The sequence below is a fragment of the Octopus sinensis genome, linkage group LG15 (genome assembly GCF_006345805.1).
Source record: "Octopus sinensis linkage group LG15, ASM634580v1, whole genome shotgun sequence".
Taxonomy (NCBI): domain Eukaryota; kingdom Metazoa; phylum Mollusca; class Cephalopoda; order Octopoda; family Octopodidae; genus Octopus; species Octopus sinensis.
In genome coordinates this window covers 5,690,160-5,717,196 of record NC_043011.1, presented here as the reverse complement: position 1 = coordinate 5,717,196, position 27,037 = coordinate 5,690,160, and the positions used below count along the sequence as shown (strand labels likewise).

At 37.8% G+C, this 27,037-nt stretch overlaps 1 protein-coding gene across 2 annotated transcripts in view; it reads left to right on the top strand.

Annotated features, from left to right (window-relative positions):
- LOC115219631 (pleckstrin homology domain-containing family A member 2) overlaps nt 1-27,037 on the top strand; it is an 87,435-nt gene that overhangs the window by 54,023 nt on the left and 6,375 nt on the right. Inside the window, exons 9-12 of one of the 2 annotated variants that reach the window (XM_036509428.1) lie at nt 519-582; nt 2,729-2,809; nt 7,787-7,855; nt 25,223-25,320. In XM_036509428.1, the coding sequence (XP_036365321.1) occupies nt 519-582; nt 2,729-2,809; nt 7,787-7,855; nt 25,223-25,320 (312 nt within the window). The remainder of the gene's footprint in view (nt 1-518; nt 583-2,728; nt 2,810-7,786; nt 7,856-25,222; nt 25,321-27,037) is intronic. The other variant, XM_029789781.2, reaches the window with a different exon arrangement.

Genomic DNA, 27,037 nt, shown 5'->3' with positions numbered 1-27,037 from the left:
AACAAACACCATCATGAATGATGGAGTGGAGAAGAAAAGCCATTGGATTTGGTTAAAAGAGACAATGAGCAAAGGCTTGAAGAATATTGAGCAAAACCTAGGGACCAATTGATATAACATGAAGGGCCTCATCTCAGTGAGTGGGTCTGGTGTGTATTAATGCTATTGGAGAGGAAGGCCCTGAAATGGCACACATTCTCTCTTAATGATCCCCCCCCCCCTAGGTGTACTAGCAAATCCATGTGGAGCTTTCAACTGGTAACTCTTGCAGCTGCAATTTGTTTGCAAATAATAATGATCAACAAAAAAAGCTTTGTTTTGAGTTCAAATCCTATTCAGGCTAGCTTCATGCTTCATCCTTCTGGAGGGGGAGGGGGATCAATAAAATGAAATACCAGTCAGATACTGAGGTCAATCTAATCCTGCCCACCACCTTTCACAAAACTTGCTGACCATCTGCTTAAATTAGAAACAATTATTATTATTATTATTATTTTTTTTTTTCTAATTTGTTTCAGGACACACCTTGACAGAGATAACCTATTTGAAATAATTACCTCAAAGAGAACATTCTATGTCCAGGTAAGTGACCAACAGACCAGACTGCTTTACTATCTATTTAGATCAGCACTAACCAAAATAAAATAAAAATAGGAAAACCAATTTTCTTAGAGAAGAGTCAGTCATTAAAGGAGCTTTTGTATGGTGGCTTAATATGCTAAAAATAGCAGCTAAATGTCAAAGACGTATTAGAGAAACTGATATTGTCAGTTATCAAGGGTTCCTGTGGATGTGATGAATGGAACAGCGTGCTTGCAAAATTAATGTGCAAGTGGCTGAGTACTCCACAGACATGGGAAACCTTAACATAGTTCTCAGGGAGATTCAGCACGACACAAAATGTGACAAGGCTGGCCCTTGTGAATTACTGGTACCACTCATTTTTACCAGCTGAGTAAACTGGAGCAATGTGAAATAAAGTCTTGCTCAAGGACCCGATGTGCTGCTGGGAATTGAACTCCTGACCTTACAATCATGAGTCAAGCACCTTCATATTATTAGATAATGTGTTCTTAGATACACTCTGCATGAAAAAATTCTGGGAGATCATGGTTGGATTGCTTTTAATCATTGACCTGCCAGATTAGGGTTGACCTGGTGTTAAAGCAGGACCTCCGTCGGTCAATGTTGACCATTCGTCTGTAAATACGTGTGTTGCAGGCCTGGACAAGATTTTCTGAGAATGACCAACTGTTACCCATGTCTTCTCTCTCTGCCTGCCACTGATGTTTATCCAAGAGAAAGGTCACCATCCTGAGCCAGTGCAGGCAGCATGGCATCAGTGCCTCTCACTGGGATTACTGTCACAATGGACAAAGTTGAAACTGACTCTTTATCAATTCCATCAGTTCCACCATCTTGGATTGGTTCTTTATTTTACTGACCCCCAATAAGAGGAAATATGAAGCTGGCCTCACCAGGATTTGAACCCAGAGTGCAGGGGCCAGGAACAAATGCCGCATGGCATTGTATCCAATACTCTAATAATGCTGCCGACAATCTACATATGTTTTCTTGTATTCTGTCTCACTTCTCTTTTGTCTTGAGAAACATCGCAGATCTGTACAAAGTTTCAGTAATTCTGCGCAGCTGCAGACGTTAATGTTGTCATGGTTGCAATATTGGTTCCTTACTCTGTGGAATTTGTCAGCCGGAGTCTTTGAGACTCAGCTGACTGAAACACCAATGAGACACATACGCACAGCCTGCACTGGCAGAATCAGTAGGGTGTGAGAGAAAAATATCCAAATATCTTTTAGCATTTCGCTAGGTCTGTGTTCTGAGATCAAAACCTACTGAAGTTGATGGTTTTTGTCCATCAGGCGATTTATGAAATATCACATCTTCTAAGGTATAACTCTTCTCCACAATATTTTTAGGGTCTTTTAAGGTAGCATATACTCAACAGCACTGTGTCCACTCTTAGATTCTGAGTTCAAACCCCACTGAGGCTGACTTTGCCTTTCATCCTTTTGGGTTGATAAAATAAGTACCAGTTGAGTACTGGGGTCAATGTAATTGACTTACCCTCCCATCACCTGAAATTGCTGGCCTTGTGCCAAAATTTGAAACCAACATTGTAAGGTCTTTTATGAAGACTTGAAATGCCTTGTATACAGTATCTCTGTGACTTAAAGACTAACACTTCTTATTTAGGACCAACTAGTTATTCTGGCAAAAAGAAGATAAGACCAACAAGTTGTTTTGGTAATTCCTGATACCACCAGAATATAGAACCAACAATTGTTTGGTGACAGTGTAGGACCTCAAGAATATGAGACTGACAAATTGTCTTCATGGTTCCTGGCACCACAAAATATAGGACCAATAATTGTTTTGGTAATCCTTGATACAAGAATAGAGGACTTACAAGTTGGTCTGTTGATTCTTGGCATCACAACAATTGACAAACCAACAAGAAATCTTTTACAAGATTCCTCGATTTGTTAGGAATTGTAGCTAAATCCTCCACAAGTCATATTCTAGCATCTTGAGTGGGGAGGGGCACATTGGACTGTGTAGTTGAAGACATAGAAAAGCAGGCCAGATGGTCATGAATGTTTTTGGTCAGGGCTGACCTAGGGCTAAACAGCAACAACTGACCCTTAAAAAGGTGTTATATTTTCTTCATGTGATGTGGATTTCTCTCTTCCATTTTCGTTCTCAGGCAGATTCTCCAACAGACATGAGCAGCTGGATCGATGCTATACAAAAACTCCTTAGAACTATTAAATGTGAAGAACGAAAGGTAAGACAACTTTTTAGGCACCACTGCCATTTATCAATCCATCAAAACACATAACCTAGGGCAGTGCTTTTCAAACTTTTTGCTGGAGCAGAACCCCAAGGAAACATTCCACTGGCTCGAGGAACCCCTGTGCAATAATTTAATAGTCTTATGCACACATATCTGCAAAGGAGACTTAAAAATTACTGCCGATTTTAGCAGTTTTGTAACTTTTTGCGGAACCCTAAGATTCTGCAGAACCCTGGTTGAAAACCACTGACCTAGTGTGTGTGTGTGTGTGTGTGTGTGTGTGTGTGTGTGTGTGTGTGTGTATTAAGAAGGGTATCGAAGGGCTGTAGGGGGTCATCTAAAGAAACAATCCCCATCTGTTTATTTGCTCCAGTCAGCAACCAACCGAAGCTGTTCTGCCATTTTCCTCCTTGTTCATTCCTTTTAGAATTTCTGATTTAAAACTTAGTTTTGGTAGAATCTGTTTTTATTCCTGAGACGTAGGAATTGTTTGTGCTCTTAACCCTTTTGTTACCAAACCACCCGAAACCACCCGAAAAAATTTTGGTTAATGTGACCAAGCCGCCCAAAACTGCCCGAATTTACCTATTCATATTTAAATGAGAATATCAGAGCAAATCTCTTTAGTACATTCGTGAAAATACGTATTATACTTCATAAAGTGTTCAACGACAGTTTTGTACAAAAATCGAAGTGTAATTGTAATTCCGTGAATTTTGGGAGATTTTTTTCCGAAATTTGTTCCTATTGTGTTTTCAAAATTTGTAATTCTGACAAAAAATGGATACGAATTTCATTATATCAAGCAGCGAGTCAGAATTCGAAGGATTTTCTACTGAAGACCTTCATAAATCTAACTCTATGACTGAAAAAAAAAAAGCATGTGGTTTTTATAATGAATCTGATGTTTCATTTTCCGAAAGTGAAAACAGTGAATCCGAGAGCTCCGACAGCGATAAAGAAAATGAATTGGCACCTGAATGGAGTGAAAATTTAAAAACTGTTTCTTTCGGTGATTTTTCTGAAGAAACTGGACCAAGCCACAGACTTTCCCAGAAGAGTAAAGCCTTAGACTATTTCTTTTTACTTTTTCGAATGAGCCTATTTGAAATCATTACGGCGGAAACGAACCATTACGCTAAATGTAAACAAAGCGAAAGAAAGGATACTTTGTGGTTTCCCACAACCTTAAATGAAATTAAGACTATTTTGCCATAAATATTATTATAGGTATCAGAAAGTTACCCAGAATAACAAATTCTATCGTAAAATTTTGTTGTATACCCAACTGAATATTAGCTAATAACCCATTTTCTATAGCGATGTTTGAACAAAATTTTTATAATTTTATATTTTGTTGAATTTACCTGTATCTACCTGCAATTAGAGTCACTTTGTGACAAAAATTATAGTATAGAATTGGTTGAGAACATTTCATTAAATTATCTTCCAAAATTCCCGTTAATAAAGTTATAGTTGTTTAATGAAACCAGACTAAATTTATGATTATGTTAGAAATTAATTGAAACACATAAGGGGTGTATTTTGGTCAGAAATATAGTAATGAAAGGGTTAAGGGAGACGTGGAAACAAGTTTTGCTTTTGTGCAAAGTCATTCACTTCTTGGTGTGGAATCACAATCTGGAACATTCATTGCCTTCTTTCCTTTTAATTCTTTCAAACACCACCACCACCACCACTGCTGTCACCATTGCATTTGCACCCTTCATCATCGCCATCACCACATTTCTCCCCACTTCATTATCATAATTAGCATCACATTCGTCATCACCGTATTCATCATCAGAGTTATCATTACCACCACATTCATGCCCATTATCATCGTTACCTTCGTCTCCATCATTCATTATCCAATTCATTGTCGTCATCATCATCACATCCACCATCACCACCACTGCTTCTAAAAGATTAAAGAAAAGAAAAACATTTTGTCACCACTATTTAGTTATTACTTAACTGCAGTCATTATCATCATCATCATTATTAATTTATTTAACAATTAACAGGAAATTTAGTTAAGACACAACTTATTTTCTCTCTCTCTCTCTCTGCAATCCACCTATTTCCCTTCTGTCCCCTACCTGAACTAATCTTCTACAAATTAATAGTTTATTTAGCGGATATTTTGTTATTTAAATGTTTGTGAAGTCATTAGTGAGAAAACTCTGCCCCTACAGACGGACAACATAGACATGTCTTTGCCACAAACACACAGATGTGCATTGGAAATATCAGTCAAATCTCCATCAGTGCCACACCCTACATAATAAGAGGAAGGACACTTTGTATATCTAGGACTACATTATTGAATGTCTGATAATATGATGGGATGGTCGCAGTTGGAATGTCTTTGATCATAAGTCCTGAGCTGACAACAAACCAATACAGACACAACCACCCATGGTGACGAAGCAAATAAATACGTAAAACAGTTTTGGAAATAGTTTCTCTTTTCTTTATTTCAACAAAACACAAATTTGCTTTACTTTATTTTTCTTTGTATGTTTTATTTATTATTTCAGCTTTCCATGACTAAATTAACAGCCTCGTCTGGCTTGTGGTCATTATTCCTGTTTTACTTTTAACACAAGTCTTTAAAATGGTAACTTAAATTAATTTCTGAAGAGAGTAAGTGTGGCTGTGTGGTTAGGAGCCCTGCTTCCCAACCATGTGGTTATCGAGTTCAGTCCTGCTGGGTGGAACCATGAGCAAGTGTTATCTATTTATAGTCCCCAGCCGACCAAATCCTTGTGAGCAGATTTGGCGGGTGGAAGCTGTAAGTTTGACTCAGGGTCAGCAATTTTAAAGGGTAGGGTCAGGTTTATTATGTCAAACCCCAATACTCAAGTGGTCCTTATTTTATTAACCCTGAATGGATGAAGGGCAAGTCAACCTTGACAGATTTGATACTTGGAAAGTAAAGAACTGGAAGAATTACTAAGCATTTTGTCTGACATGTTAATGATTCTGCAAGTTTATCATAATAATAATTTCTACAACTAGCAGTATCGCCCGGCGTTGCTCGGGTTTGTAAGGGAAATAACTATATAAGCATTTTTAGAGAGTTACTTCCCTTATATAACCCGGGCAAAAATCATTCAAAATGCGGAAAAATGATGGTAAATTTTTTTTTAAATCGTAGACACACGCTAATACCCAGAAGGGCTCGATATGAATGACGACTATAAGATACCCGCTTTTGGTTAAACTGCACCGCAAAATGTGGGAGTAGTTAGGAATCTAAATCAGAGGAGACAGAGTCTCACACACGCTACTTTAAAAGATAAGGACGAAGCCTGAAATTTGAGGTGGACAGTGGCATTGATGCCAGTGCTCCAGACTTGTGCTTATTTCATTGACAGGTGCAAGTGTGGGCATGGGGTAAGAGGTTTGCTTCCCAACCACATGGTTCTGGATCCAGTCCCAATAAAAAACTGTCAAAGCTGACCTTTGAATTTGAATTCTGAATATAAAGTTGAAAGAAATGCTGCTAGGCATCGTGTCCAGCGTGTTATTGATTCTGCCAGCTTGTTGCCTTAGATAATAATCATTTGAAATTTTGGCTCAAGGCCAGCAATTTCAGGGCAGGGTAGAGTCAACAGGGACTTATTTTATCAACCTTGGCAGAATTTGAACTCAGAATGTAAAGACAGACAGATGGCTGTTTAGCATTTTACCCACTGTGCTAATGGTTCTGCCGGCTCACCGCTTCAAATTTTGGCACAAAACCAGCAATTTCAGGGGCGGGGCCAAGTCGATTACATCAACCCCCATTGTTCAACTGCTACTTATTTTATCGAGCCCAAAAGGATGACTGGTAAAGTTGATCTTGGAGGAATTTGAACGGAGAATGTAAAGATAGATGAAAAGCTAATGATTCTGTCAGTTCAGCACAATAATAATCCTTTCTACTAAAGGGACAAGGCCTGAAGTCTAAGGGGAAGGGGTAAGTCAACTACATCCAGCCTAGTACGCAACTGGTACTTAATTTATCGGCCCCGGTGAAATTTGAACTCAGAAGATAGCAGCAGACAAAATACCACTAAACATTTCGCCTGGCATGCTAGCAATTCTGCCAGCTCACTGCCTTAATAATAATAATAATAATAATAATAATCATCCTTTCTACAATAGGCACAAGGCCTGAAATTTTGGGGGAGGGGTTAAGTCAATCACATCAACTCCAGTATTTCACTGGTACTTAATTTATCGACCCTGAAAGGATGAAAGGCAAAGTTGACCTCGGCGAAATTTGAACCCAGAATGTAAAAACAGATGAAATGTCACTAAGCATTTTTCCTAGCATGCTAACGATTCTGTCAGTTCACCACTTTAACGATGATTAATAGAAAAACCCTATCAATTTAGATATTTGGGTTGTATGATATGGAGGCGCAGGAGTGGCTGTGTGGTAAGTAGCTTGCTTACCAACCACATGGTTCCGGGTTGAGTTCCACTGCGTGGCATCACGGGCAAGTGTCTTCTGCTATAGCCCCAGGCCGACCAATGCCTTGTGAGTGGATTTGGTGGACGGAAACTGAAAGAAGCCTATCGTATATATGTATATATATATATGTGTGTGTGTGTTTGTCCCCCTAGCATTGCTTGACAACCGATGCTGGTGTGTTTACGTCCCCGTCACTTAGCGGCTCGACAAAAAAGAAACCAATAGAATAAGTACTGGGCTTACAAAGAATAAGTCCCTGGGTCGATTTACTCGACTAAAGGCGGTGCTCCAGCATGGCCGCAGTCAAATGACAAAAGAGTATATGGAGGTATTTCTTTACTGTAAGCTTTCAGTTTATCAACATCTCTTAACCTTCACTGGCCCTAGGGCACTGCATGTGTCCCAGCAAGTGGTTGCATCAAACATACAGATTAACAACTAACAATGCAATTCTGTTAATGTTTATTGTACAGTAAATCCCTTCTGTTTTCTCTTTTCAGTCTATGCAAGATGGCAGTAATAAAACTCCAAATTATGATATGGAAGTTGTCTATCCGAAGGGCCAGTGGGTATGAACACAATCCTCCACAAAGCATGAACCTCTTTTATCTGTTTGTAAATGGTGAATTCAGCCTGGCCAAAATGTTGTCTTTGCCTAGCATTCAATCCTTTCTCCTCTCTAAAACTGCATCTTCCTTTCAGCATGTTGCTTTTTCTTTTTTTAATTTTTATAATTTTTGTATAATTTTCTCATCTGTATTGTTGCCAGCAACACGCAGGTCCTTAAAACCTTGCTTGCTCTTCGTTTTTCCTTCACGCGCATAAACATATATATACTTACATAAACACATGCATATACATATTGTATTTGATGGAATGTGAGACACACGTTTCCCTTAAAAAAAAAAAAATTTCTTTTAAATCTCCTTTATGCTTAGTCAAGCCTGCAATACATACTTTAACCCTTAATCAGCCATCATCATCGTTTAACATCCGCTTTCCATGCTAGCATGGGTTGGATGAATGACTGAGGGCTGGCGAACCAGATGGCTGCACCAGGCTTCAATCTTAATCTGGCAGAGTTTCTACAGCTGGATGCCCTTCCTAATGCCAACCACTCCGAGAGTGTAGTGGGTGCTTTTACATGCCACCTGCATGGGGGCCAGTCAGGCGGTACTGGCAATGACCTCGCTCAAATCTTTTACACATGCCACCGGCACAGGTGCCAGTAAAGCGATGCTGGTAATGATCACGCTCGAATGGTGTCTTTTACGTGCCACCGGCATGGAGGCCAAATAGCCGCTCTGGCAACGATCACGCTCAGATGGTGCTCTTAGCACCCTACTAGCACGGGGCTTGAGCGCTATAATCATTCCAAATATTCTGCTTTAGGTTCAAATAGGCCAGATTTGGCCCCTTACACTTACCCTAAAAATAATCACATCATTAAAATTTTGAGGCTACGAGATAACGCAGGATTAATTCAAAACAATGAATAAATAAGGATTATATTTGACAGAGGAATTTGAATGCAGAAAGGGTTAATGCAATGGAAAACTCAATTTGTACGGCTGGAATTGGGCTTAGTTCAATATATCCGTGAGTCTTTTATGCTATCAAATACAGACATACAAAAACACATCATTGCCTTAGCAGCAATGTCAAAAATGGACAAAAGGACTCGAAATACATTATACATACATTTACTCACCAATATATAGTCACCCATGTATGCATCTGTAATGTTATACACCTATTGCTTACATATATACACACACATGCATAATACATTTACACAAATGTCAGTTTTTAACTTTTTAAAATAAATTTTAATAAAATAAAACAAACTTGAGAGTTGTACTTGTGTGGCAAGTGAGTTGATCTGAGAGTGTTTAAAACGGAAGGAATTACATCATGGAAGAACTATTTTAAACATTTAAGACAACACACAGAAAGAAATTTTTAAATTCTTTTACATTTAATTTTCTGTAAGTGTCAGAAATTTTCATCCCATTGGTCCATGACACAATTTGTCTGAGGAAAATTTTGAATTTTGATACCAAGAAATAAATGGAAAGCAAATTTAATAAAGTTTGCATATATTTTTTTTAATATGGTTAAAATGGTTCTTTCATGATGCAATTATGAAATAAATTAAAAAAAAAAAATTAAATAGGTCTCCTGCTGTAAATTTTCTATAAAAATGGAAAAAAATGTGACTTCAACAATTTTATTCCTTCAGCAAAAATGATATTTTTACAGATGGAGGCTTTGAGATCAACACAGAAATACACCATCTAATGGCAGTAAACAGAGGAACATGCTGGCACAACCATTCCAACATATTCCTCCAATTTACTACCATTATATATATGTTATGTGATTTGTGTATAATATATACATTATATGGTTCTATGTTGTTATTTTTAAGACGGTCACTCCCTGCTTAAATATTTTACACTTGCACACACACACACACACTATGCATTCAGGATGCTTGATAAAGTATGACAATCTTCCTCTCCACACATTCATACACACACAATGTTAGCTAATGAAAAAGCTTCTACTGAGTTGCTGAACCTTCCTGAAACAGCAGTCAAAAATTTTCTCAAACTGTAGCAGCTTGAAAAAGATAAAAGATATATATATATATATATATATATATATATAATACCAAGTAAGTTAGGGGTGTGGATCAAACCCACTAAGGGATAATATTTATCAAATATACTGTTGGTATAATATCCAAATTGGGTATTAAATGGGTGAAGGTAAAGAAATATTTTAGCATTAATTTATAATACAAGTAAGAAAATGGAGAAACAATTTAGTTGGTTTATCAGCTTTCGGATATTAGAATGTTGCCTTATTTATTTAACAAAACGAGAACAAATAAGGCAACATTCTAATATCCTAAAGCTGATGAACCAACTAAATTGTTTCTCCATTTTCTTATTTGTATTATAGATACATATATATTTATAAAATTAAAGAGAAGAGAAAAATTCAAAGGTCGATGTATTCATTCAATCCATATTAACGAAATTCTCCATGGTATACAAAGTACATACATAGATGCATTCATCTATATGATATATAAAAAATTTATAAGAATTTATAAATACATACATATACACAAAAATTTATAAAAATTCATACAAATATAAAAATTTATAAACACATAAAAAATGTAAGTCCATAAATGTACTTGCGAAGTCTGAATGTTCGAATTTGAATCAATGAAGTGGATGATAAAGCGAATGTAAAATGAGTCATAAAGAGTCTGGAACATGTATAAAGTCTTATAGCCGTTTCGAAAAGATATAGGTTGCTATGGGCAAGCTAACTCCAACCATAGCAATACTTTATATTTCTCTCATCAAATTTAATAGAATCACAAGGTTAAAATGTGGGTTAAATAATTCGACCCCAGTACTTTTATTATATTCTTTTCTACTCTAGGCACAAGGCCCGAAAGTTTTGGGGAGGGGACCAGTTGATTAGATTGACACCAGTATGCAACTGGTACTTAATTTATCAACCCCGAAAGAATGAAAGGCAAAGTCGACCTCGGTGGAATTTGAACTCACAACATAAAGACAAGAAATGTTGCTAAGAATTTTGCCTGGCATGCTAACCATTCTGCCAGCTCGCTGCCCTAATAATAATAATAATAATAATAATAATAATAATAATAATAATAAAAATCCATTCTACTACAGGCACAAGGCCTGAAGTTTAAGGGGATGGGGTAAGTCAATTACATTGGCCCCAGTCCACAACTGGTACTTATTTTATCGACCCCCAAAAGGATGAAAGGCAAAGTTGACCTTGGCATCATTTGAACCCAGAACGTAAAGACAAGCGAAATGCCACTAAGCATTTTGCCTGGTATGATGATAATAATAATAATAATAGTAATAATAACAAGAGCACTCAAAGAGCACAAACCTCCACCAAGGCAACACCAATGTCCTCTCAATGATTAGCCAGAGAGGATTTTTAAAATGAGAATATCTGAAATAAACTCGACTGCTTTCACTAATGAGAATACTAAAAATGAACCTGACCACTCACAACAATTAAGTTAAAAACCAGGAAAATAATCCAGAATCCTTGTCTGGTACCTGACTGATCCCAATGGTAGTCATGCGAGGTGAAGGTGGCTGTAGAAAATTTAGTAACAGTAGTGGCTGTGTGGTAAGTAGCCTGTTTACCAACTACATGGTTCCGGGTGCAGTCCCACTGCGTGGCACCTTGGGCAAGTGTCTTCTACTATAGCCTCGGGCCGACCAATGCCCTGTGAGTGGATTTGGTAGACGGAAACTGAAAGAAGCCCGTCGTATATATGTATATATATATGAGTGTGTGTGTGTGCCTGTGTTTGTCCCCTAGCATTGCTTGACAATCGATGCTGGTGTGTTTATGTCCCCGTTACTTAGCAGTTTGGCAAAAGAGACCGATTAAATAAGTACTGGGCTTACAAAAGAATAAGTCCCAGGATCGAGTTGCTCGATTAAAGGCAGTGCTCCAGCATGGCCACAGTCAAATGACTGAAACAAGTAAAAGAGTATCTAATACAAGCCAAAGTTAACAAATTCACCATTCAAAATAGTTTCAAAGGCAGAGGTAATAACATCAAGTTCTACTCAGGAATTTTTTAATGAATAGCATGAGATCTTTTGGTTTTTCTCTTCTCTTAAATTCCGGCATTCCTTTAGTATTCCTGCTGTTTTAGATTGATATATAGATGTATGTGTGGAAGCGCAATGGCCTAGTGGTTAGGGCAGCGGACTCGCGGTCATAGGATCGCGGTTTCGATTCCTAGACCGGGCGTTGTGAGTGTTTATTGAGCGAAAACACCTAAAAGCTCCACGAGGCTCCGGCAGGGGGTGGTGATCCTTGCTGTACTCTTTCACCACTCTTTCTCTCACTCTTTCTTCTGTTGGCCTGCTCGCTTAGCCAGCGGGGTGGCGTCATTTGAAGACTAAAACAATGCGAACGCATTGTGACCAGCGATGTGTAGCAACATCTGATGGTCTGGTCAGTCACGTGATATATAGATGTATGTGTATATGTAAGTATACTGTAAAGTCTTAAAATGTATGCATAATATATATATTATAAAACTATGTTAGTGTTATTTAATTTCTAAATGGTTTTGCTGCTGTTTGTTTATGTAGTTTGATTTTTGTATCCATCAGTTTCTACTACGATAGAAACACGAATAAAGTTAATAAAGAAATGAAAACTTTGGAAACAGCCTAAAGGGAGATAGTTGCAAAAGTCTTGAAAGTGAACGTAAGATTGTAAATATAACAAATAATCTAGAATGCTTGTCCAGTACTGGATCGATCCCAAAATCTAATCAGTTAATGCCAGTCATGAGGCCAAACATCCCTGAAAGTTTCATCTGAATCCATCCATTGGTTCTTGAGATATCTCGTCCACGGACAAACAAACAAACACAACTGAAAACCATTTCCGTCTTTGCTAATTTTGGTTTCAAATTTTGGCACAAGACCAGCAATTTTAGGGGAGGGTCCTTATTTTATCGACCCTGAAATGATGAAAGGCAAAGTCGACCTCAGAACATAAAGTTGGAAGAAATAGCACTAAGCACTTTTTTCCGCTTTGGTAACAATTCTGTCAACTTAACTAATAAATATTAAAGTATAACAAACACATGAATATGTTACATTCAGCAAATTAGTGTAGGATATGAAGAAATACCTGTAATACACTGGGGATGACAGAGTCAGTTGTAGGAGTACTTTGCTCACTGAAAAGAAATCAGTTTTAGATTAGAAATGATATTGAGAAGAATGGACTACATGGAAACTTCTTAAAACGTTTCATTTAATTACCATTGTTAATTCCATCAAGGCAGGCATGAATGTTACTTAATCACATTCTCATTACAATATGAAGCTTATTCATTAGAAATGTAAATACAAAGCTTAAAATTCAAAATTGAAATAAATTTAAATTTTAAATTTCAAACAATTCATTTTATATTTTTAGGTTCTTAATTCTAAAATTCAAAATATTACATTTAAATTTTAGATTCAAAATGTCATATTTAAATTTTAAATTCCTGGAATTAGAAATTTAAAACAAGAAACTTTGGAATTTTATAGATTAGGTATATTTTTTAAATATATTTATTGTGTTGTTACATTTTCAAAGTGAACAAGTTTTGAGTGGAACAAAACAAAAATAATGTCTGTTTGTATTGAATTGCTTTTGACATTTCCTGAAGAATTCTCAGAGTTCTTAAGACATTAGTCTCAAAAATCCTCCAAGTGAACATCACCACTTGTTGACATTTACCAATTATGGAACAACAAAAACAGTAAGGAGGCACTTAAATGCTAGATATAGCAGCCAAAGTTTGCTAAAATCACATCTTATCTTGACTGAGATAACAAAGGTTTATTCAGTATTATTAGAACCATTGCCAGTTTGGTTGGCTGAGTGGTTAGGTTGTTGCACTCACAATTGTAAGGTCATGATTTCAATCCTTGAACTGGCTGATGCATTGTGTTATTGAGGAAAACACTGTTTCCCATTGCTCCAGTCCACTCAATTGCAAATGAGCCACCCTGCAAGGGACTAGCATTCTGTCCAGGGGAATGATGTGACCCTGGTCACTCATACATTATAAAGACTGGGTAACTGGCCACAGGAGTCTTAGGACTGGGATTGATGATGATGAAACATTCTGTAGGACTACTTGAAGTAATGCTAGAAATAACAGCCAAAATCTTTCTCAACCACGTGGTTTAGGGTTCAGTCCCACTGCGTGGCATCTTGAGCAAGTGTCTTCTGCTATAGCCTCAGGCCGACCAAATCCTTGTGAGTGGATTTGGTAGACGGAAACTGAAAGAAGCTCGTCGTATATATGTATATATATATGTATGTGTGTGTGTTTCTGTGTCTGTGTTTGTCCCCCTAGCATTGCTTGACAACCGATGCTGGTGTGTTTACGTCCCCGTCACTTAGCGGTTCGGCAAAAGAGACCGATAGAATAAGTACTGGGCTTACAAAGAATAAGTCCCGGGGTCAATTTGCTCGACTAAAGGCGGTGCTCCAGCATGGCCGCAGTCAAATGACTGAAATAAATAAAAGAGAGAAAAGAGAGTAAAAGTAACATCTGATATTCTTAAAGGAAAGGTCACTTTGGGATAACACAGTCCAGTGCATGCAATAACTAAAAGACAAGATGGTCATGTCTGGAATGCTTTTGATCATAAGTCAGCTTATTCAGGACTAATTTGGAGTTAAACAACATTGGCAATGTATAAAACATTGTCTACTGAAAATACAGAGCATCATTTGTCTTTTAGTCTTCAGAAACTCTTCGAGTAGTTTAAACTTTTATAAAATATTGAAAAATCTCTCCTTTTTTATTAGTTCTTAAAAATATTTGCAGAATATAAAAATAGTAAAAATACTCTGCCCCAGGCTGGCCAAAATCTTGTAAGTGGCTAGTTTGGCAGATGGAAACTGAAAGAAGCCCCTATTTGTTTGTGTGTGTGTGTGTATGCATCTGCGTGAGTATATGTGGATGCTTATAAGTGTGTGTGTGTGTGTGTGTGCATATATGTATATGTGTGTGTGTGTGTATATATATATATATATATATATATATATATATATATATACAGGTACACAATCCTTTACCCAGAGAGCCCCAAAGACCGAACTTTCTTGTGGAGGGTGAAGTGTGTCATAACGGGTCGTTTGGTGTGCAAACAACTGACCAACGTACCCGACTCACTCAAGTATGATGTGGCAACGCTTAGCAGGATGGTCACCACTTACCGCCAGGTGTCAGGTGTGGTTCAGCACTTTTAGAGAGAAGACATCAATTTGCTGTTTTTGTGTTGTTTCTTGTCACTATGGAGATAATTTACCTTGAAAATGTGAAAAAGAATTGCAGGTACCAGTGAGAAAAAGAAAAGGAAACATCGTTATCAGTAATGCAGAAAGTGGAGTTACAACAGAAACCTATAATGCATGAGGGGAGAGAGAAAGAGAGAGAGAGAGAGAGAGAGAGAGAGAGAGAGAGAAGAGAGAGAGAGAGAGAGAGAGAGAGAGAGAGAGAGAGAGAGAGAGAGAGAGAGAGAGAGAGAAAGAGAGAGAGAGAAAGAGAGAGAGAAGAGTGTGTCTGTGCAGTGACTCACTGAAGAATATGGTGTTGGAACTAGCACAGTATGACTCAATTCTACTCTATGGCTCAGAAACCTGGACGTTATCAAAGAAGCTTGAGAGGCGGTTGGATGGAACCTACACTCGCCTCCTTATGAGAGCTCAAAATCTCTCGTGGAAGCGCCATCCAACCAAAATGCAAATATATGGGAAACTACCACCTGTGTCATCTCTTGTGAAAGGTAGGAGAGTCCAGTTTGCTGGACATTGTTGTAGAGCTGAAAAAGAGGTAATTTCTACTCTTCTCCTCTGGAAGCCATCTACTCGCAATACCAGAGGGAGTACACTCTCCTACCCTGATGTAATCTCCAGGGATACAGGCATCCAGCAACAGGACCTCCGTAATACCATGATGGACCATGAAGTCTGGTGTAGCATGGTAAATTCCATTGTCTCGACCACGGTCGAACAATGATGATGGTGATGACTCAAAGAAACAGAAAGACAGATTACTGAAGTTTTATAGGGAGAGTGATGAACACAGACTAATGAAAAATAGGAAAACACTACATAGGGCTAAAAATGAAGATTTTGACTGTGTGGTGATAGAATGGATTTGAGAATGGAGAAGGGAACATATGCCATTGGTTGGTTTGTTGGTCATGAAACAAGCTAGAATATATCATAAAGAATTGTAACATTGAAGGAGAGTGTCCATATTAAGAGAAGGTTGGCCGCAGAAATTCAAGAAGTGTCATGGTGTAAAATATCTGAAAATCTGTGGTGAAAAAGCTTCTGCAGAAATTTACATAAACGAATCTGCCAAGATCGTATCTGATGAAAATGGATTTTAGGCTCCATTAAGAGTAACTATAATTTTATGAGCTGTTGTGCCTTGATGCGGTCAACAAACAAGAATGCAAGACTATCTGAAAGAGTTCGCTGTTGTGGATGCTTGGAATCATCATCATCATCATCGTTTAACGTCCGTTTTCTGCACTAGGACGGGTTGGACGGTTCGACTGGGGTCTGGGAAGCCAGGGGCTGCACCAGGCTCCAGTCTGATCTGGCAGAGTTTTTACAGCTGGATGCCCTTCCTAATGCCAACCACTCCACAAGTGTAGTGGGTGCTTTTTACGTGCCACCTGCACAGCGTGCCACCAACAGTAACTAATGGCTGGCATGGAGTTTGGCCAATAACGATGTTTGATGAAAAGAATCCTATAGATAACGAATTTGGAGCGTTTCGTGACACTAATGAGAAGATATCAAAACTCGTAACTTGCGCTAAAAGTTTATCATGCGGAAGTATAAATGATCCAGAAGAAGCAGACATGGAAGAAATGCTAGAAATTGGCAAAGATGCAGCTGTGGTGTATGGAGTGATGGAGAAATTGCTGAAATGGCGTTAAATATGAAGACAGTAGTGATGAGGCCATAGAGAATGCAGGTGAAAAAAAATCGCTATAGATGATAAGGTGAAAATTTGTGATCAGTTAATAGCTGGTCTTGAACAACATGCATTTATCGGTGAACAACAGATTATGGGAGTTTACTCAATTAACCCTTTTTGTTACCAACCCAGCTGAAACCGCCTCTGGCTCCGAGTACACATGTCTTGTTTGCATAAGTTTTGAATTAAAATCTTCCACCAAACCTTAGTCACAATTTATGTTCCCAACACTAGTTTAATGATAACTAAGTTATTTTACTAAATTCTTTGTTGTATTTAAAATCAATTGAAAGAAACACTGAGCATCCCAAAAGAAATATGGTACCAAAAGGGTCAAAGTTACCATGATATTCTTAACCCTTTTGATACCAATCTGGCTCTGTAGTACAAATGTTTTGTTTTCATAAGTTTTGAATTAAAATCTTCCACCAAACCTTAGTCACAATTTATGTTCCTAATACTAGCTGAATGATAACTAAGTTACTTTACTAAATTCTTTATTATATTTAAAGTAATTGAAAGAAAAACAGAGCATCTCAAAATTTATACCGTAATGAAAGGGTTAAGGAGACATTTCTTAGACAGAAATCTGTGCTAATGAGACAGATGAATCTTGAAGAAGTCTTTAAAAAAATGTCCTCTCTCATAGTGCTACTTCATCACTTGAGAATCCCATTCCTGGCCCCCATCCTCAGAGGTTTGCCTGATGATGACATTGGTGACACTGACAAACCCTGTTCTACAACTTAACTGCAACTTTACATTTAGCCTAGTTTGAACCAATTTTTGGCTCTCGCATATAAATAAACTATAATACCATTTGTAGTCTTTCTTTATTCAAATTAGTGCAAATACTTATGCATCTATCTACACAAATATTATGGTAATGTGTATACCTGTACTTTTGGATCGTGGATTCTTGTTTTAAATTATCTTAATATATGTATTTTGTTATTTGTGATCTTAACCCTTTCTTTGCTGTATTTATTTTGAGATGCTGTGATTCAATTGCTTTAAATATAACAAAGAATTTAGTTGAATAACTTAGTTATCGTTCAGCTAGTGTTAGGAACATAAATTGTGACTAAGGTTTGGTGGAAGATTTTAATTCAAAACTTATGAAAACAAAATATTTGTACTACAGAGCCAGAGCTGGTTTCAGCCAGGTTGGTAACAAAAAGGGTTAATTATCTCACTATTTCATTTACTAGTATATCAATCTATGAATATTTATTTTCCCCACTGATTGTGAGTATGTATGCATGTGAGTACGTGTGTATGTGAGTATGTATTGCATCTGCTTGTTATTGTAGTAGGATGTTTGTTTTGATGTCTAGTTTACAATCTGGTGTAGCTGGCTTTTGTTCTGAAATCCGAAAAAATCCAAAATTCAGAACACAACTGTTCCCAAAGGTTCTGGATAAAGGATTGCATACCTGTATGTATGTATGTATGTGTGTGCTGTATCCTTGAGCAAGACACTTCATTTCTTGTTGTTCCAGTCTGCTCAGCTACCAAAAATGTGTAACACCTGTATTTCAGAAGCCCAACCTTGTTACATTCTGTGCCGTGTTGAATCTCACTGAGAACCGCATGAAGGGTACACACATTTGTGGAGTACTCGACCACTTGCACATTAATTTCACAAGCAGGCTGTTCCGTTGACCAGATCAACCGAAACATTCATCGTTGTCACTGATAGAGTACCAGTTATATGTGAGTGTACACGCATGTGTGTGTGTTTGTCTCTCCTTGTCTTGATATTGTGTAATAGTTGTGAATGAGTGTCACAGTTACCAATCTTCCATGAAAACATGTCTGGCCTTGGAGAGATACTGCCTTGATTGGAAAGAGATGAGGATTGGCAGCAGGAAGAGCATCCAGCCATAGAAAATCATCTGATTCAATACGTTGACCCATGAAGGCATCGAAAAGTGGATGTGAAAAAGAATAATGATGATGAAGATGTGACTTGTTTAAACAACTGTGGATTGGTGAAGAGAGAAAGCAGCTATAAAAGAGACATGTTTCATTATTGTAGCCATGTGGTGAAGAGGTTTGTGTGTGTGTGTGTGTATATCTTTTATGTGTTTCAGCCAGACTGTGGTCATGTTGGAACATGAACCAAAAACCATGGAATTGCAAACAAGACACACTTTAACTGGACACACCATCGAGTGTTTGAGATAATTATTTCTGCTCTAGGCACAACTCCTGAAATTTGGGGGAGTGGGCCAGTCGATTAGATCGACCCCAGTACACAACTGGTACTTAATTTATCACCCCCGAAAGGATAAAAGGTAAAGTCGACCTCAGTGGAATTTGAACTCAGAATGGGAAGACAGCATGCTAATGGTTCTGCCTGCTTGCCACCATGAGTGTTTGAGATAATGAAACACTTGTTGTTGCTGTCAGCTGTCTGTCTCTCCTCTCTTCTCCTCCTCATGGTGCCAATTAAAATTATGGTAGAAGAGCCAGCAAAATGCTGTTAAAAGCAGGGCTGTACTGATAGGGAAATACAAGCAATCAATAATTTAATTTGTTACTGTTGTTTAGCCTGGGGTTAGCTCTGATGAGGTAGACCTATGATCCCACTGCCATTCCATCTATGACCATCTTGACTTTTGGTCTTCAGTTGTAAAATATCCATTATCTAATGTGTTTTATTGTTTTTTTTGTTTTGTTTTTTTAGATGATTAAGTATGATCTGTCTGCTGTGTCTAGCAGGTCAGTCGACCGCAGAGGGGATCTCTTGTTATAGGTGGGGGAAGAGAAAATAAAGGAGTTCTTATGGAATTAATGTTTGTAAATGTCCAAGTATTTTATATATGTGTGTGTGTATATTAGTTGTATCATTGCATGTAGGATTCAAATGCCTCATCTACTGTAAACTGTGTGTATATATACATGTATAGATGTAGGTGTGTGTATATGTATAGGAGCATGTAAATCTCTGTGTGTGTGTGTGTGTATATATATATAATACGCACACATATATACGCGTGTGTGTGTGCATGTGTGTGTGTATATATATATATATATTTTTAAGTGTAAAAAGGTTGAATGTAGATTCATCCTTTACTTTGGAGGTTTCCAAAAAAGATTTCTAACGTTGATTCTTCATATTTTGGTGGTAGTTTACAGGCATAAATTTCTGAAGATATGAAAGTAGTACTTGTATATGATGTGTGGTGAATTTATGGAAAGAAGTCCCATAAAGCTCAACAGTTTAATTAAAAATTGAGAAAAGTTGTTTGAATAAAATTCTCTTAAATATTTTGACAACTTGTCTTCTCCATATATATATACACCTGAGGAATATAAAATAAGGTATATATATATATATATATATATATATATATATATATCCGAGAAATATAAAATAAGATGGAAAAAATAGTACTCAAATACTAAAGGTAGAGTAATATGCTTTTTCATTAAAGCTGCAAAGACATCACAAAACTGTTACTCAGAGTTTCATGTTTCCATATGTCAGCCGGTTTTGGATGTTTTTGCAGATTCAATAAAAAAGTGTATATATATATATATATATATATATATATATATATATATATATACATATATATATACATACACACACACACACATTGCATACTCTCTTGTATTAGCTATAATCATTACTACACTACTGTGCACGTGTGTGTGTTTGGAGTAATTGACACAATAACATTTCACCTTTGAAACAAACTGAAATCAACGGAAAGTGATTCTCTATTTCAATAAAAACGAAGAGAAATATTTAGAAAACAACAACAACAAAAGAAGAAATTAGAAACTGCCACTTTTACATGTTTCACGGAATTTCCTTAGAAACCACAAACCATCATTTCCACAACAACACCATCAGCAACAAACAATCTTTTCCTTTGTTTTTGCCATTTTTTTGCATGGTGATTTTCTTCCTTAGAATGCTTTGCAATGTCTTCAAAGAGAAATCCCTGATTCCATGCCAACTTCCTCCAGTATTTCCAGTAACAGAAACTAGTATTTTGTGCCATAACTTGCTGCTTTTATCTCCATGCCAACCATATACCACCACCACCACCACCACTACCCCAATTTACCATTCCTTATAGCAAGCATGAAGTTAAATCATCTTCCCTGTTTGCATCTGGTCTACTAATAAGCTTTTTTGATTGTGCCTGAGTTTTTTATTATTATTATTATATTATTATTATTATTATTAGTTTTTTTACTTGTTTTTTTCTTTTTTCCATTTATCCTTGCTTTTCCCCCTTACCACCTCCCTCCCTATGATTTTATCAACTGTGTCACTGTCTCGACCACCAGACCACACTTTTGTTGTTTTCCAGTGATTCCACACCCCACTGGCTCAGAAGGTGGGCTACCGTCTCCCCTTGAGCAGAATGCCAGTCTGTGACAGGGTTATCCAGTTGCAGCCAAGTGGACTGGAGCAACATGAAGTGTTTTGCTCAAGAACGCAATGTTCTGCTGGTCTGGGAATCAAAACTACAACTTTGCACTCATCAGGGCAACAGCCTACCACCAATTGTTGTACCTTCAATTTTATCTGTGTGTGTGTGTGTGCATACATAGGTGCTGGCATGGCTATGGGGTAAGAAGCTTGCTTCCCTACCACACAGTTCCAGGTTCAGTCCCACTGTGTGGCACCTTGGGCAAGTGTCCTCTACTATAGCCTCAGGCCAACCAAAGCCTTGTGAGTGGATTTCATAGATGGTTACAGAAAGAAGCGTGCCATATATATATGTGTGTGCGTGTGTCCCCACTATTTCTTGACAACCAATGTTGGTGTGTTTACATCCCGTGTAACTTTGTGGTTTGGTAAAAGCGACTGATAAAATAAGTACTAGTCTTACAAAGAATAAGTCCTGGGTTGATTTCTTTGACTAAAGGCAGTGCTCCAGCATGGCTGCAGTCAAATACCGAAACAGATAAAAGAAAAGAATAAAAGGATATATATATATATATATGTATGTATGTATAGATATATTATAATGGAATAATTACTGTGAAGCATTGTGTAGAATATATTGTATAAAAGATTGTAGGTAAGGCCAAAACAACTCAAGATCACACAAAACAATGCGAAGTAAATGCAAGGTAAATCACAAGAAAGCAAAAATGTGAATAGATGTAGACTTACTTTGCATTCAATATTTCAGGGTTATGACCTCATTTTCAAGAAATTTGGTAATGTTTGCTTATTTTCTTGAAGATGGGGTCATAACCCTGAAATATTGAATGCAAAGTAAGTCTACATTAATTCACATTTTTGTTTTCTTGTAATTTACCTTGCACTTACTTTGCATTGTTTTGGCCTTACCTACAATCCTTTATACAATATATATATATATATATATATATATATATATATATATATATATATATACAAGGAAATGAACTTTTGGTTCTAATCCAGAAAAGATTTCGTCTATAATTAATCCAATAGGCTGGGATTTCGTTATTTTCTTTCTCTTTACCATATATGGGTTGCAAATTCTGTTTGTTTGTGGAGACTTTTTTACTAGTAGTAGAAATAGTGATCTATTTGGCTGCTATTTCTAATATTTTCGGTATGTGGTTTTGAGCAACTTGTTGCAATTAACCCTTTATTATAATTAATATAATTCTTACCAAATATGGTCTGTTCCATACCGAAAAAACTACTAGGTGAAATTTATTAATTTTATTAAATTATATTTCACACTTTTTGTATATTGTGTGTATATATATATATATATATATATATATATATATTTATTGGGTTGGTGCATAATTATTGTGGCCTTTTTCAACAAATTTTATTCAACAAAAACAATAACAACATGTAACAAAAACACCTTTAAATGATTATTCTGGAGCATATTCACCATTTACTTCAATGACTGCTTCCCATTTGCTTGGCAGACGGTCAGACCGTCATTTAAAGATGTTTTCTTTAGATATTGTTATTGTTTTTGTTGAATAAAATTTGTTGAGAAAAAGCCGCAATAATTATGCACCAATCCAATATAGATATATTCATTCTCGCACATGCAGACATTTATGCGTGTGTATGTTTCATAAAATCACTGAGTTGCACTATGTAAGGAGTAAGTTAGGTGCTTGAAATTGTGTACTCAGTCCAAGAACTCCTAAAAGGCAATAGAATCTCTAGGTAACAACAAAGTACCAAGACTTTAGATGTGCAAGAGGCACAAGAGTATACAACAGTAGACTCTTTGGAGTACCTCATAGAGCATTTCTCAACTGGGGTTTCCTGGAACCCTAGGGTTCTGCAAAAGGTTCCTAGGCGTTCTGCAAGAAAGAGTGAGATAAGCTAATTCTAATTTCATGATCGTAATATTAATATAAATGCACAACATATTATTGGTTTACTCTTTTACTTGTTTCAGTCATTTGACTGCGGCCATGCTGGAGCACCGTCTTTAGTCGAGCAACTCGACCCCGGGACTTCTTCTTTGTAAGCCCAGTACTTATTCTATCGGTCTCTTTTTGCCGAACCGCTAAGTGATGGGGACATAAACACACCAGCATCAGTTGTCAAGCAATGCCAGGGGAACAAACACAAATACACACACATATATATATATATATATATATATATATACATCTATACGACAGGCTTCTTTCAGTTTCCGTCTACTAAATCCACTCACAAGGCATTGGTTGGCCCGGGGCTATAGCAGAAGACACTTGCCCAAGATGCCACGCAGTGGGATTGAACCCGGAACCATGTGGTTGGTTAGCAAGCTACTTACCACACAGCCACTCCTGCACCTATTGTAGTATTGTAATATAGACATCATCCTATCTAACCTGTTATGTTATCAAAAAAATACAACAACCATATATATGTGTGTGTGTATATTCTTTTGTGCAGGGGTTCCATGAGACATGTAATTTATTTTAAGGGTATGCAAGGGTAAAAAGGTTGAGAAACAGTGTCATAGACTGACAGAGGATACCAAGACCTCAAATGTGATAGATAAAAAAGCTAACACCCGTATCAGACATGAAATGATGTTCAGCTACACACCTGGCTCTTTTGATACAGGTGATAATTGCTGTAACCATGGTGATGTAATTAGTGTAGATATTTGTTATAATGAGAATGTTGTAGCTGGAATAAGAGGGGTCAAAGGTGAGGTAACTATTACCTCTGACCCTTTACTCTTTTACTTGTTTCAGCCATTAGACTGCGACCATGCTGAAGCACTGCCTTGAAGAATTTTTTAGTCGAATAAATCAACCGCAGTACATTGTTTTTTAAGCCTGGTATTAAGCCTATCAGTCACTTTTGTTGAACCACTTGGTTACTGGGATGTAAACACACCAACACCGGTTGTCAAGCGATGGTGGGGGGACAAACACACACATATAGATACGTAAGGCTTGTTTCAGTTTCTGCCAAGCAAATTCACTCACAAGGCTTTGATTGGCCTAAGACCTTAGTAGAAGAAACTTGCCTAAGATGCCACACAGTAGGACTGAACCTGGAACCATGTGGTTAGGAAGTAAGCTTCTTATCACACAGCCATGCATGCACATATTAATGGCAAAAGTTTTCTCTCTCTCTCTCTCTGAAAATCTCAGACTGTAAAACACGTTAAAGTGAGACGTGGGCAGTGAGTGTGGTGGAAGATCTGTGAAAATTAGAGTGGAATGAAAGGGGACAGGATTTGTGTGAAAGTTGGTGTGGAAGGGAGAGGGTCTATGAGCTGAGGGAGTGGATGGGCTTTTAAAAGTAACAGGTGATGTCAGTTGCAATGCCACATGGTGATGAAACATGTAGCATTGAATGTGGGAGATCTGTGGGGAGAAATGAATCTGAAGTAATGTTAACCTGTGGGATAGGTGGCTGGGGAGTAAAATCACCAGACCATGTGATGTAGATGAGTTGGCTGTGTTAGTGTGTTTATGTGTATACATATATACGCACATATATATACACACATATGCGAAGGGCTGCTGAAAGGTTCCTGGTTTTAAGAGTATTGCGAAAGGCCTGATTGGAGGTCCAACCTTCCAAGTTCTTTTACAGGACTTAAAAAAAACTGAAGGACTTCTGCAATAAGTGCAGGAGTCTGAGAGGGGAATATGTTAAGTAAAATCATAATTAACTGATCCTCCTCTATTTTCTTTTACCCAAAGACAGGAACTTTTCAGCACCCCTACATAAACATACACATATCCACAAGCACACACATACACACACACACACCTCATTCTATTCAGTAATTTCATTTACAACACAGACTTACATCCACTTGACCCTCAGCCTCAGTTATAAGACTGTTGCTTATAATCATCAATTTACCAGTTTCAGAATCTCTCTTCATGTTGGTGCCGAGAAAGTGACAACAACAACCAACAACAACAACAACAGCATCAACCGTCCACCACTGAGGTTACGGGTGGGTAAGTTGCTGGTTGCACAAACACCCCCATCTCCCCCACCACCACCACACTCATGTTTTCAGCTGTTGCACTCATTAACCTCTACATAATTACTGTTCACTGTGTTCACTGGAAATTGCAGCTGTGATACCAGTGCCGGTGGCACATAAGAGAACCATCCGAATATGGCTGTTGCCAGCGCCACCCCGACTGGCTTCCGTGCAGGTGGCACGTAAAAAGCACCATCCGATTGTGGCCGTTGCCAGCCTCGTCTGGCCTCCGTGCCGGTGGCATGTAAAAAGCACCATCCGATCGTGGCCATTTACCAGTCTCGTCTGGCACCTGTGCCGGTGGCATGTAAAAAGCACCCACTACACTCATGGAGTGGTTGGCGTTAGGAAGGGCATCCAGCCATAGAAACATTGCCTGATCAGACTGGGTCTGGTGCAGCCTTCTGGTTTCCCAGACCCCAGTTGCACCCATGCCAACATGGAAAGCGGACGCTAAACGACGATGATGATGATGTGTCTTCCATGTCATCCAATTAAAATTTCTTCAGTTCTGACACAGGTCCACAGACATTGCCAGCAAGTGTGGGAAGCAGGGAGATGGGAACACACCTAGAATGGAACAAAGGTATGGCCGTGTAATGAAGTTTACCTCACAACCAAGTGGATTTGAGTTCAATCTCACTGCATGGTACCTTGGACAAGATCTGCTTCTTTAGATTCAGGTTGACCAGTGCTTAGTGAATTGAATTTGGTGGACAGAAGCTGTGGAGGTCCATCGTAGATATCATCCTTCAATGTCCACTTTTCTGTGCTTGGATTGGTTAAGATGGGATGTGTTGAGGCAAATGTTTCTATAGCTGGATGCTCTTCCTGTCACCAACCCTTGTCTGTTTCCAATCAAAGGCCATGTTTTGACAGAAAACTAGAAACAAATGACACAGTTGTATGATGGGGGTGCTCATTTATAACTATCATGCAATACCAAGACTCAGAGACACATACACACCACCACATCTACATACATGTATATACTCACATACATACATACATGATGGGCTTCTTTCAGTTTCCATCTACCAAATTCACTCAAAATGTGTTGATTCACTCCGAAACTATAGTAGAAGGTACTTGCCCAAGGTGCCATGCAATGGGACTGAACCCACGGCCATGAGTATGGGAAGTAAACTTTTTAACCCCACAGCCTCATTGATCATTAACTCAGTTTCAAGCTCCACTACTTTATTATTGTGGTCATTTATCTAAATCAGGTTTGTGGAGCTTCTCTACCAAGGGCCCTTAAACGACAACTGAAACTCTGACTTGGTCTGGAATGATTTCTAACAAATTTAGCAAAAACTTTTATCAAGGACGTCAACAACAAGGGTTGCTCTCTGCGCATTCATAAAAACTGGATTCCAACCCAATAATACTTTACTGATGCACACAAGTATAAAAGAACAGCAGGGACATAATGCAGTTGGTGGACCCATATGCACACAGACATCTTGTGCTTGTCTTCCAGTATGTGGTCTCTCTCGTGGTTAACAAGAGCAGGCTTCTAAAAGCATAAAGGAGTTGCAAGTGAGATCCCTTTAGGATCTCCTACCATGGATCTTTAGATTACTACAACCATGGACCCTTAGATTGCTCCAATTTGTTTCTGATTTTTTTTGTTTTTTTTTTTGACATGTGGAATGAAATTTGATCATGGATCTCAATGAGAGGGG